General features: G+C 40.8%; 1 protein-coding gene across 1 annotated transcript in view; it reads left to right on the top strand.

The window, feature by feature from the left end:
• The first annotated feature begins 3666 nt into the window (after positions 1-3666).
• The window catches only part of LOC110536220 (5-hydroxytryptamine receptor 7-like), a 91822-nt gene continuing 81101 nt past the window's right edge, over positions 3667-14387 (top strand). The window contains exon 1 of the mRNA XM_021621855.2: positions 3667-4543. Coding sequence (XP_021477530.1) covers positions 4083-4543 — 461 coding nt within the window. The 5' untranslated portion in view covers positions 3667-4082. The remainder of the gene's footprint in view (positions 4544-14387) is intronic.

Consider the following 14387-nt stretch of genomic DNA (forward strand, 5'->3'; position numbering starts at 1 on the left):
GCTTGCCACGCAGTCTCTTCGTGGAGTGCAGGGTAATCGGCCATGATCAGTGTCCAAAAATGCAGATTACAGATTGTTATGAAAACTTAAAATCGGCCCTGATTAATCGGCCATTCCGATGAATCAGTCGATCTCTAGTTGGAACATTGCAGTGTGGACTTGCTTCCATTCAGCCACAACAGCATTAGTGAGGTTGGGCGATTAGGCCTGGCTTGCGTTCCAATTAATCTCAAAGGTGTTAGATGGGGTTGAGGTCAGTGCTCTGTGCAGGTCTGTCAAGTTCTTCCACACCGATCTCAACAAACCCTTTCTGTATGGACCTAGTTTTGTGTATGAGGGCACTGTCATGCTGAAACAGGAAAGGACTTTCTCCAAACTGTTGCCACTGTCGGGGTAGGTTCCTTGTCCCTTGTCAATCATTGGCTTATTGGTGAAATCGGCAGTCAGACAATATCTTTAAGTAAATCAATCATTCATTTATTAATGCAATTGCACACAGAAGTTGACAACGGGAACATAGCACGCATGTTTCCGAGTAGGTTCTGCACCCCACCTAAGGGCGCAGCTGATTTTATACACTCGTGGTATGATACCTAGTGGTATGATCACCTACGTCAATGTATGTGTGTATCAATAAGCTGAGGGTTACCTTATAAGACAACCTAGTACAGTAGCTTCTCTGAATGTATTAGCATGGTCTACTGTCACACAAGATCAAAATGCCAAAACCAGACAGTGGTTACTTCTCTATCTATTTTCAGTCTGACTCAGACCTAGCCTGCAAGCACACTTTCGCAACAGCCAGGGCTTAACCACAGAGACTAATATAGATAGCTTATGCAACCTATAGTGGCATAGTTTTTAGAAACATAGCAACAGTATCTTATTATAAAGCCTGCAGCAAAACATATGAATCTTAAGGTCCCCTTAATCAATAATGAGGAGGGTCTTTGGGACCCACCCCCTACACCACAAAGTTGGAAGCACAGAATCATCTAGAATGTCATTGTATGCTGTAGCATTAAGATGTCCCTTCTCTGGAACTAAGGGGCCTAACCAGAACCATTAAAAACAGCCATAGACCATTATACCTCCTCCACCAAACTTTACAGTTGGCACTATGCATTGGGGCATGTAGCATTCTCCTGGCATCTGCCTAACCCAGATTCGTCCATCGGACTGCTAGAGAACGAAGCGTGATTCATCACTCCAGGGAACTCTATTTCACTGCTCCAGAGTCCAATAGTTCAATGGCGGATAGCTTTACACCACTCCAGCAGACACTTGGCATTGTGCATGGTGATATTAGGCTTGTGTGTGGCTGCTTGGCGATGGAAACTCATTTCATAAAGCTCCCGACGAACAGTTCTTGTGCAGACATTGCTTCCAGAGGCAGTTTGGACCTCAGTAGTGAGTGTTGCAACCGAGGACAGATGATTTTTACGCGCTACGTGCTTCAGCACTCGGTTGTCCCGTTCTGTGAGCTCGTGTGGCCTACCACTTTGTGACTGAGCCATTGTTGCTCCTAGACATTTCCAAGTCAAAATAAGAGCACTTAACATTTAACCGGGGCAGCTCTAGCATGGCAGAAATTTGACGAACTGACTTGTTAAGTGGCATCTTATGACTAGGCCACGTTGAAAGTCACTGAGCGCTTCAGTAAGGCTATTCTACTGCCAATGTTTGACTGTGCAGATTGCATGGCTTTGTGCTCGATTTTATACAACTGTCAGAAATGGGTGTGGCTTAAATAGCTGAATCCACTAATTTGAAGAGGTGTCCACATTTTTTATATTTGTAGTATATCTGCTGTTAAAAGAGAAGACAGCAGAGAATGGAGCTCTGTGTTTGATTGACCAGGACAATTATACCTATTTTTACACTGTCAGTCGCAGCAATTTGGACTTGGGCACATTGACTCCTATACCCATTTTTCCCAATTTAGTCACATCAGATGACAAAATAATTCACTCTACTCTACTATCACAGGCAGAGTTTTAGGGAATTGATTCCTTCCCTGGAGCCACAGAGAGCACAGAGATTGCTGGGCTGACTGGTTGCCCACAAAGAGGGGAGAGGATGTGCTACACTTGTAAATCTCATACAGGGTTAGTTATCAAGATTTTCTTGAACTAGTTTTGCAGTCTGACTATCTCACAAAGCCGAAGTGACTGGAAGTGACCCCAATCAGCAGCTACTATCTACAGTTAGTTTCAGTTGTCACTCACTGCATAAACTTTCGCTCTTGCACAGCAGAAGTGTTCCTCCAGTCTGCCAGAGCAGCTGTTATCCCAATTAATCACCTCTGCTTCTACCCTCTTCTCCATTACATGAGGCTGATTGAGGTGCGGACTGGATGCTGACAGGTTGTTTTGCATAAGCTCTCTGCACTTGGATCCTCCGGGTTTTCCTGTGTAACAATGTGTACTACTGTCTCCTTGGCGTCCATTCCAGTGATAATGTGCCTCGTTGTAAGTGGAGCAATTTCAATGACAGTAGGGCTGGCCAAGCACTGGCGTCACTGGACACTGGCGGTAATCTAATGCGACAATCATTATTACCGGCGTGCCCATCAGGCCCAGCAGTGGGTAATGACAAGCGAAGCCCTAGGCTGCACTGGTGATCACATCCGGGGGAGAGACAGACAGCCCAGGCAGTGGTGCTATGTGGGAAGGAGCTGGCCTTCCCAAGGCCCAGAGTGGTTAACATACCACAGCTGTTCCCTGGAGGATGTTGTGAGCAGCCTAAGAAGCTCTCTATCCCTTATGTCCTATCCATGCTGTCTGTCTCCCCCAGCATTTTTCCAATGTTGAAAATAACGTGTTTTCAACTCCAGTGGTTTTGACCGAATGTTCCTCCTCCGTTTATTTATAGACAGTTGCCCTCTGCCAGGCCCAGAGGTGGCATGGAAGACACCAGAAGGACTGTTTCCTATCTGATCTGCAAGGTCACAGTCCACAGTGCACATGCATGGGAAAATCAGGTACTTTCCCATGTATTGAATAGGAAGCAAGATGCCAACTATTTGTTTTGTTTATCATTAAGTACAGTTAACCCTGTACTTGACACTTCAAAACCAACACAACAAAAAAGTATTACACATATTTGTTTTTGTAGCGTCCATGTAATCAATCATATATGACCAGACTCTGCCAAGAGGTTTGGTGTTTACGGCACAGGCAGTAATGCACTTGCTTTATTTCTCCATGGACCATTGGTTCAGGCCCCACCAATGATTACCCTTTATTTACTATACCAAGTAAAACAGTATGTCCAAAACATCTCAAAGAAAATGTGATTACAAATAACAGAAAGCAGTAATTTTACCTGGTTTATGTTTAATAATGTGAAATTAAGAATTTTGGGCATTTATAGCCCAGGAATCTAAATTGAGGATAGTATTAGGCTAATACAGCAATCTCCTCAATTTGAACCAGTATACTATACTGTCTGTCCTCAATTTAGATTTCCGATTATGTAAATATGTGAAGAATGATCCGTTTCCTTCATTGTTTAAATCCTGTTGTCCCTCCTGACCACCCACCACCCCCTCATAATCGCCGTATAGCTTTTAGTACATGAGAAATCACCTTTTTGATACTATTCAATTAACTTGCGTCGTAGCCTGTGTTTGTGAACTCATTTTCTGGTGTGAGCGTTCGCAGACGGAGCTAAAACCACTCGTGAGGAAATTCACATCTGTCAGCGAAACGAAACAAACCACACAGGGAAACAAGCTCGTCGTGCAAACAACTTTTTAAGAATTGCTTAACATTTCAAGTGATTTGTGACGTTTTAGGGATTTTTCTCTGAAGAAATGCGGTGCTGTCCATAGAATGCATTATTGTTTTTCGCCTCTTATTTTTGGAGAGGTGCGAATCACTATTTTGGGCAGGTGAAAGCTCTGACTGTGCATGGTTTTGATGAGCGGGCTTATGTTTCTCAGTACTGGCTGTCTTTTTATATAAGAAAATAGCTACTGGATCCAAGACCAGAGACAAACTAATCAAGGATGCGCTTAACTGGAGTAGCCTACACTGGCGAGGTGTCCCTTGGATCACCGCCGGGATTACGTTGTCGTAATGTTCAATACTTCGGACGTCGATCACACTTTCAATAAGAGAGAGGATGTTTCCGAAGTTATCAATGGCACTCTGGAGCTTGTCTACAACGTCACCGCTGATCCTACAGTCATGTGGAACGATACGTGCGGGGAGACACTACTTGATTTCGGCAGTGGAGAGAAGATAATTATCGGAGTGATGTTGGCTATCATCACAGCGGTCACTGTGATGGGAAACACATTGGTTGTCATAGCGGTTTGCGTGGTGAAAAAACTAAGACAACCATCAAACTATCTTCTCGTGTCTCTGGCCGTGGCAGATCTCTCCGTGGCAATAGTTGTAATGCCGTTTGTTATAGTGACCGACCTAACTGGAGGCAAGTGGCTTTTTGGGGAGGTGTTTTGCAACATCTTCATTGGTATGGATGTAATGTGCTGCACAGCCTCCATCATGACCCTGTGCGTGATCAGCGTTGACAGGTGAGTTAGTTAAACTCTAACAGTGGAATAAAATGTAGGGTGAATAATGGTAAAGTGAAACACTCAAGCTTTGTAATGGATATCTTTAAATGTGTACAATAACATAACCAACAATCAATGCCTGTGTGTTAGTGAGGAAGTATGTCAGGATAACTAATGGGTTCAATGGGAGTGACGTCATCGTTGTGGGCGTGGCATCCCATGGAATGACACGTGTCTCTAGACTAGAGACATAATGGTAAGTAAAATTACATAGGGTTCTGAGGTCAAATGTTATGGTTATCTAGACCTAGGAAAGGATATTCAGTGTCTCAGTAAAACATATTTTGTAATGGGATGTGCTTTTTACTCACAAGCATTTCGCTACACTAGCAATAACATCTGCTAACCATGTGTATGTGACCAATACTATTTAATTTGATTTACTTCTCTCACCTTTTTAGAATATAGACATTTTGGCGGTGTCCCAGTATGCCAATTTAACTACTGTCAAACTGGGACACTCCTCTAGGCCATTTTGATGCAATAAAATATTTGGGGGGATTATGAAATACATGTTTTCTTAACAGAAATCCTCTAAATTTTCTAAATCAGATGAAATGTTGGATTTAATTTTCCTCAAATCTGTTATCAGCTAGCATAGCTGCATTTTACTTAGAAAGATATTAATTCAACAACATAAAAAATCCTAGCTAGCTATATTCATAACCATACGATGACAAAAAAACATTTATTTTGCTGTATTTGACTCTGGTGACAATAAAACTAATTGAAATTGTTGAGGGGTGAGGTCTTTCTGGTTTCATTCTACAAAATTTCCACTAGAGTACACTGTTGAGAATGTTGAGCTGATAGGCCTAGATGAAGTTTGTTATTTATAGGATTTACAATTACATATAGGGTACTTCATATAATTATAATCAAGTATGATGATGATGATAATAATATGAATAATAGTGTAATAATAATAACAATAAATTATCATTCTTAATGTTCCACAAAAATATCTAAAGAATGCATATGAATAATTTATCATTAAAATATTCAAATCTCTAACTCATCCTTCTTTACAATAAAGAATGAAGTGTCCCACTTTGCCAATCAAGGTGTCCCAATTTGCCAGTATCGACAATAAATGTGGTCTCAGGACAATATGTTTGAAGAAGAGTCATCCATCCATTTTTCAATATTTTTTTTTATTTTGTATAGTCTAGTAGAGTTTTTAAGCTATTTGGAATGGTATCATGTTGGGGGTTGAGACAATGGGATGTTCCTGTAAGGTGTTCCAGAAAGCACATTTTCATAAAGCGTCCCACTTTATCAATACTCACCCTAAAACAAGGAAGGAAGTATCTAATGTATAGGCTATTAGGTGACATTAGTCTGGGGTTGGGCTGATTTTTATGATTAAATCGAATATCGCAATATTTGACATTGAAGATGTATCATGAAGTGTAAGACGATATACCGATAAGACTGTGCAAGACTCTATTTGAACTTTACAAATAAACTGTACAGTTTTTTTCAGTTAGACTGTATCAACATGTTAAACATTAAGTATACATTTATAAACTAAGCCAAAATAAACATGATTATTTAATGAGAATAGCTAGGTTATCCATCCAGTTGCCAACAGATTTTCATGCCGATATTCTAAAATCTGCTGAAAACAATATGTGCATTTTCCCACCAGAGGTGTTTCCATCAAATTGGCTTGTGGATAAAATGCTGTGTGTGATGATGTAGTGCACATAAACTTTTGCGGTTAAATTTCCATGTACCGAAAAAAATAAAACTAGTTAAATGGGTTTCCATAGCATGTTCAACTCTACTGATGGTTTAGAATTTTGCGCTATTTAGCAAATGTGCCTACTCTGGTCTTGGCACGTGCTCTCGAACCAACAGCTTGCAGATACAGTGAGGCTAGGCTACAGTACATACATAATGAGATTATTATGGACAATATAGCAAGATTATTTTGATTTGTCAATTGGCAGCCAAGTATCGATCATCATGTCACCAGAATAAGACCCTATTTTTATTGGAAAGGCGCAATCAAGCTCATCACCATGGACTTTCACCACCCGCTTGAAGTTCATCATCATTTATTTGATCTGTGGCCTAATAAACTGTAGCCTATGCTTTCCAGAGTCCTAGTGGGAGGACCACAAAATATAATTGCGTGACTTCAAGTTTACTTTGATTTGATGGTTATTAATCAAATCAAATTTATTTATATAGCCCTTTGTACATCAGCTGATATCTCAAAGTGCTGTACAGAAACCCAACCTAAAACCCCAAACAGCAAGCAATGCAGGTGTAGAAGCATGGTGGCTAGGAAAAACTCCCTAGAAAGGCCAAAACCTAGGAAGAAACCTAGAGCGGAACCAGGCTATGAGGGGTGGCCAGTCCTCTTCTGGCTGTGCCGGGTGGAGATTATAACAGAACATGGCCAAGATGTTCAAATGTTCATAAATTACCAGCATGGTCAAATAATAATAATCACAGTAGTTGTCGAGGGTGCAGCAAGTCCGCACCTCAGGAGTAAATGTCAGTTGGCTTTTCATAGCCGATCTTTAAGAGTATCTCTACCACTAGAGAGTTGAAAACAGCAGGTCTGGGACAGGTAGCACGTCCGGTAAACAGGTCAGGATTCCATAGCCGCAGGCAGAACAGTTGAAACTGGAGCAGCAGCATGGCCAGGTGGACTGGGGACAGCAAGGAGTCATCATGCCAGGTAGTCCTGAGGCATGGTCCTAGGGCTCAGGTCCTCCGAGAGAGAGAAAGAAAGAGAGAAAGAATTAGAGAGAGCATACATAAATTCACACAGGACACCGGATAAGACAGGAGAAGTACTCCAGATATAACAAACTGACCCTAGCTACTACTGCAGCATAAATACTGGAGGCTGAGACAGGAGGGGTCAGGAGACACTGTGGCCCCATCCAATGACACCCCCGGACAGGGCCAACAGGAAGGATGTAACCCCACCCACTTTGCCAAAGCACTGCCCCCACACCACTATAGGGATATCTTCAACCACCAATTTACCATCCTGAGACAAGGCTGAGTATAGCCCACAAAGATCTCCGCCACGGCACAACCCAAGGGGTTTGCGCATCAAGGCCTTTCCACCGCCATTTTACTGAAACAAAAAGTGCCCACCTTGTCTAGTGTATTTTGTTTTGTCGACATTTGGAACGTTTATGACAAATGTGCTTTTTTTCCCCGACATGTACTTTACTCTCATGAAAAGTTTAGATGGAAGCCTGGTTAGTGTGACTATGATATTGTAAATAAGCACAAAAATTGCACAGTCTGGAATGATTTAGTCATTAACAGAGCAAAACGATTATATCGGATATCGAAATATTTAGAGTAGCATATCATAGAAGAGGTCTCGCCAAATATCACATAACCCTACATTAGTCAAAACATTTATAGCGCCAAATGACACACAGTAAGCTGGATGTGAATTGGTTCGCTTGAGGTTGTCCAGCAGAAAAAACATGAGCTTGCCAACATGAGCCAACAATAACACTTCCCACTGTGCAAAAACTGGTTGAATCAATGTTGTTTCCACATAATTTCAACAACAAAAAATCTATGTGATGTTATCTAGTCATCAAAGTACGGGAATTTTGTATTTTTTGCACCCAACTTTTAAGCTAAATCCAATGACGGGGTGACATTTTTTTGTTGAATTCACATTAGTTGACAACTCAAACGAATGTAAATCAAATCTAGACATTGAACTGACATCTGTGCCCAGTGTTTTTTGTTGTTTAGTTTTTCCAGTTAGCAATAATCTAATTATTGATTCACAGCCCTTTGTGAGTGGATCAAGCAATTTATAAGGGTTGGTCGCTAGATTTGTTTCTTACATGCCAATGTTAAAGTTATGTTTAGTCACTGCAAAGAGCGTTTGACTGTGAATAACTAGTTAACAATTCTAGATAGACCATTTTTATGTTACCAGTAATGTTCCCCTGACGTTTGAGTGTCCAGTTTTCCTAAGTTAGGCGAACATTCTTCGTATGTCAGCAAAAACATCATAAGAACCTATTTAGCATGTTTTGGCGTTTAGTGTTAGAACACTCCCTTGATGTCAAACAGAACATACCCGGAACATGGTTACCAATGTTGGAAGGTTATTATAGTAAACTAAAACTGAAAATAAACTAATCATGAAAAAACTATATTAATTTAAGAAACCAATTTGAAAAATGTGAACCTTAGTGAAACTATTATCTTTGACTCCCAAACGAACTAAGAAAAACATAATAAATTATGTTCAGTTTTTAGGTAGTTAAAAAAAATACTTTGGGCAAAAATCGAATGGGGTTTCCAAGCAGTTCTTTCCAACAGGGTTTTCAGGCATCTGAATCTGGCAGGTAAATGCTGCCAGGAGATGCCGATGTTTTAAATAGGCCTAGTTTGTGCGTCACTAATCTCTGTCGACAGACTGATAGCCTCATACAATGTACCAATGTTCCTGCATAAGTTGCGTGTCACCGATGACGTCACCGCCACATCTTCTTATTTTCCTAGTGTAAACATACACAAAGTAGTAGCTAGCTAGGAAATGGAGAATGCAGAGGTTATTTTTAATGAATGCCTTTCGTAAGTGTTTAGTTTTCATCATCTACCTTCACTAAAACCACTGTTTTGCCTGCAAACTTTGGTTTCAAATTGTGATGTCCTGGTAGAGTTCAAAGGTGTTGACACTCTAGACCCAAACTGCTACAGACCTATATCTATCCTACCCTGTCTTTCTAAGGTCTTTGAAAGCCAAGTTAACAAACAGATTACCGACCATTTCAAATCCCACTGTACCTTCTCCACTATGCAATCTGGACTCAGAGCTGGTCATGGGTGCACCTCAGCCACGCTCAAGGTCCTAAACGATATCATAACCGCCATCGATAAGAGACATTACTGTGCAGCCATATTCATCGACCTGGCCAAGGCTTTCGACTGTCAATCACCACATTCTTATTGGCAGACTCGACAGCCTTGGTTTCTCAAATGATTGCCTTGCCTGGTTCACCATCTACTTCTCTGATAGAGTTCAGTGTGTTAAATCGGAGGGCCTGTTGTTCGGACCTCTGGCAGTCTCTATGGGGGTGCCACAGGGTTTAATTCTCGGGCCGACTCTCTTCTCTGTATACATCAATGATGTCGCTCTTGCTGCTGGTGAGTCTCTGATCCACCTCTACGCAGACGAAAACCATTCTGTATACTTCTGGCCCCTCTTTGGACACTGTGTTAATTAACCTCCAGACGAGCTTCAATGCCATACAACTCTCCTTCTGTGGCCTCCAATTGCTCTTAAATGAAAGTAAAACTAAATACAAGCGATCGATCATTGCCCACACCGGCCCGCCCGTCCAGCATCACTACTCTGGACAGCTCTGAATATGTGGACAACTACAAATACCTAGGTGTCTGGTTAGACTGTAAACTCTCCTTCCAGACTCACATGAAGCATCTCCAATCCAAAATTAAATCTAGAATTGGCTTCCTATTTCGTTTTGTCACCAAAGCCCCATATACTACCCACCACTGCGACCTGTACGCTCTCATTGGTTGGCCCTCAGTTCATACTCGTCGCCAAACCCACTGGCTACAGGTTATCTACAAATCTGCTAGGTAAAGCCCCACCTTATCTCAGCTCACTGATCACCATAGCAGCACCCACTTGTAGCACTCGCTCCAGCAGGTATATCTCACTGATCACCCCCAAAGCCAATTCCTCCTTTGGCCGCCTCTCCTTCCAGTTCTCTGCTGCCAATGACTGGAACGAACTGCAAAAATCATTGAAGCTGGAGACTCATATCTCCCTCACTAGCTTTATGCACCAGCTGTCAGAGCAGCTCATAGATCACTGCACCTGTACATATCCCATTTGTAAACAGCCCATCTATCTACCTCATCCCCATACTGTATTTATTTATTTTGCTCCTTTGCACCCCAGTATCTCTACTTGCACATTCATCTTCTGCACATCTACCATTCCAGTGTTTAAATGCTATATTGTAATTACTTCTCCACCATGGCCTATTTATTGCCTTAACTCCCTTATCTTACCTGATTTGCACTCACTGTATATAGACTTTGTTTTCTTTTTTCTACTGTATTATTGACTGTATGTTTGTTTATTCCATGTGTAACTCTGTGTTGTTGTATGTGTCTAATTGCTATGCTTTATCTTGGCCAGGTCGCAGTTGCAAATGAGAACTTGTTCTCAACTGACCTACCTGGTTAAATAAAGGTGAAATAAATAAAGAGTTGTCTGTCTGAAGCGGACCGTCCCCGGAATTGTCCAAGAGAATCCGACATCCTCCTCAGACCTAATGCTGCTGTTGCCTAGGTTTGGGATTTATGGGACTAGTGCATCACTATCATTAACTAACAAATGTGCTATGACTTCATTTGTTGTTTTTTCCTCTCTGTTTCTGTCAGATAAAGGTTGATTCTTCTTACATGTATTACTAAAGTTGAAAAAGCATGTCATTAATTTAAACATGGGGAAAGAGTTTCCTTCCATCATGTTTCTGGCACCAGTCTAGGTACTAATCCTTTTAAATCCAAGTCACATTGAGATTCACTTTATCATTTTAAAGCTAGAGTCCTTCATTGAAACAATAACAAATGGAACACCCAGTCTCTGTTTTGGTAAAAAGCTGAGGGATGCATGGGCCTGGAGAAATGTAACCACTCTCAAATTCATATACAGAGCTATGTCTGAAAGGGCTGACCAGGCATCCATGATATCAAAAGTATAATTTGTATTGTATTGAGGCTATAGTGTGTGTTTATATTACATTGTTTAGAAACATTGGATAACATTATTTGGAGTTCTGATGTTGAAAACATTTTTATTGAACCTTTATTTAACTAGGCAAGTCAGTTAAGAACAAATTCTTATTTACACTACGGTACTTAATTGCTATGCAGAAATGATTTGATATTGATAAAAACATCTGCATTGGGACTTTAAAGCTAGAATCCTTAGTTGCTACATTCATTTTTGGACTTATAAATCAATTATATTAACACTTTTGTCCTAACAGGTCCGGAGCCTGCTGGTTTTCGGTTCTACCTGATAATTAATTGCACCCAGGTCTAAATCAGTCCCTGATTAGAGGGGAACAATTAAAGAGTGCAGTGGAACTGGATTCGAGGTCCAGAGTTAAGTTTGAGGGATATATACTGGATTGATTCTTGAAAAATACAACTTATAAATGCCTCAGGAGCTTAGTTGGGCTTCTGAGTGGCGCAGCGGTCTAAGGCACTGAATCTCAGTGCCTGAGGCGTCACTACAGACATCCTGGTTCGATTCCAGGCTGTATCACAACCGGCCGTGATTGGGAGTCCCATATGGCAGCGCACAATTGGCTCAACGTCGTCCGGGTTTAGCTGGTGTAGGCCATCCATTGTAAATAAGAATTTATTCTTAACTGACTTGCCTAGTTAAATAAATACAATGAAAAAACGATATCCATCCATTTTTAGCCCCCCAAAAATTCACAGGCAAGAATCTTTCTAGGATTGTCTTGGGGTGGTCATAGTGAGGAGGGGGAAACTGAAAACTAGCTGTTATTGGCAGAGAGGTTTGGAACTCTTTTTTTATTGGTCTATTGACCAAATTTGCCGCATGGTGATGTCACCATGGACAGCCGAAACTCCCGCCCCTGCAAACCTGCTGATTAGAAGGTCCTGTGTATGCTGTATTCTCATCCAGCAACTATCAGGAAATAACACTGATCACATTTTAAAAACTTTTACAGTGTTCGTTTCATCAGCGGTTGTACAATATGATACAAAACACATAAAAAAACAGAATTTTGACAGCACTGGGCTTTTAAACCTACCCTAACCTATGACCTGACCCATCAATTTATGTATTACTGCCCAACAGTGGCAAGAAGTGACATCCCCAGAAACACAACTATAGGCCTACAACACATAACTATCTCCTAGCCTCCGACACAGTCTATTTGGTTCTTCTCATCTTTGTCCATTAAAACTTGTCCCCGAGGACCTTTTTGTAGGCCTCTTTTCACTATACTATTTCTCCTCTAACTTTAATTTTACTTCAATTAAAAAGGCTTACATGTTCCCAATCAACAGTAGCCTAGGCCAAGTCTCCTTTCACTCGCTCTGTCTCTCTCCTCAGCAGCAGGCACACTTGACATGAACAGCCAGAACCAGTTTCAGCTGTACATAAGCTGTACCTTTTATTGTGCTGCAATTGGCTAACACAGTTAACAAGCTCCCGCTTGAGTCCCGGGTTGGATCTCGGAATTTCGGGTCTGTTCGACCCGTGAAGACCTCTAGCCCTATGCTGTTTTCTGTCACTAAAACTGAAACTAAATAATATAAAAATGAAGTAGAAATGTTTTTGTCAAACTAAATTTGAATAAAACGAGTAAATCAAGTCTGAAATCTAACTGAAACTAAACTGAATTTCAAATGAGAATCGTTTTTTTATTTTTATTTAAACACAAAACTATAATAATCTTGGAATGTTGTAAGAACGTTCATGTGTCCAGTTTTCTGAGGGTTAGGAGAATATTCCATCAACATCACACCAAACATACACAGAACATGGTTGCCATGTTCTCAGAATATAAGATATTAATGTTATAGACATGTTTCATTGTAACGTTGTAAGAACATTCCTCTATCCAAGGATGTTTAATACATAGGACATTCTGCAATGGTCTCCAAAGGTTTTTCTTGTTCCCGGCTTGTTCCTAAAGACGTTTTTAGGACGTCACCGCCCTAAAGAAACTTTCATTACACATCATCCCTTGATACTACTGCCGAGTCCATTGAGGCACTGATTGGTGAATCACTGATCCATGTTGAAAGCTCTTTTTCTGTTGGAAAGGTTTGGGACACCCACACACAGTTTTCAACTTTCATATTTGACATACATAATTACATTGTGTATGTTTATTTATACAGTAACTATCATTCAACATGTCTTCACCTGGGATTTGAACTCCCAACATCTTGGTTCACAGCATTCCAATCTTCCTGGTACCCCACCATGTCTGTGTCAATGACTGATTTCACCTGTATTGCTACACTTTGCACATCTAAGTAAATCTCAGCTCTGTTAAATGCACACTCAAGAAAAACAATTGGTATTTATCATAGTGATTTAGGAGTAATATTAAAATAGAGTAATATGCCCCACAAACATTAGACAACTATACAGAAAAACCCGAAATTTGCAGATTTAAGTAAATAAAATCAATGATGTGAGATTAGCTGGCGTAGCAGGAATATCGGAATGCCGTAAACCAGGTTTAATAATAATTCCTGTATAAATTAACAATGTTACCATGTATATCTGTCACCACTATTTTATGCGAGTAAAGTCGTACCGTATGGAGAAAAAAAAATCACGACAGCTGTGATTTATGGGTGTCCCTGATCTTTATGGGTGTCCCTGATCTTGCCAACAGACACATAATGAATGAATTAGCTATGAATGGATCAGCTGCCATTCTGTATAGAAAGAAACAGCTAGATTGATATTTTCAATGTCTTTGTTAAGCCACGACTCAGAGAAACATAGAATATTACTGTTCTTCAGATCACATTGATAGGATAGTCTCAGTGAGCTTGTTCAGTTTATTCTCCAGTGAAAGGACGTTCGCCAATAGAACAGGGGTTCAAGGTGGTTCATCCACTCACCGAGGTTGTCTTGTCAGATATCCTGCATGCTGGCCTCTGTAATGCCCCCTCTTCCTTCTTAGAGTGTTGGGGATTTGGGCCTTCTCCTGGATGAGTAGTATGTCATTCATCTCCGACATTGATCTAGAAA

The sequence above is a fragment of the Oncorhynchus mykiss genome, chromosome 11 (genome assembly GCF_013265735.2).
Source record: "Oncorhynchus mykiss isolate Arlee chromosome 11, USDA_OmykA_1.1, whole genome shotgun sequence".
Taxonomy (NCBI): domain Eukaryota; kingdom Metazoa; phylum Chordata; class Actinopteri; order Salmoniformes; family Salmonidae; genus Oncorhynchus; species Oncorhynchus mykiss.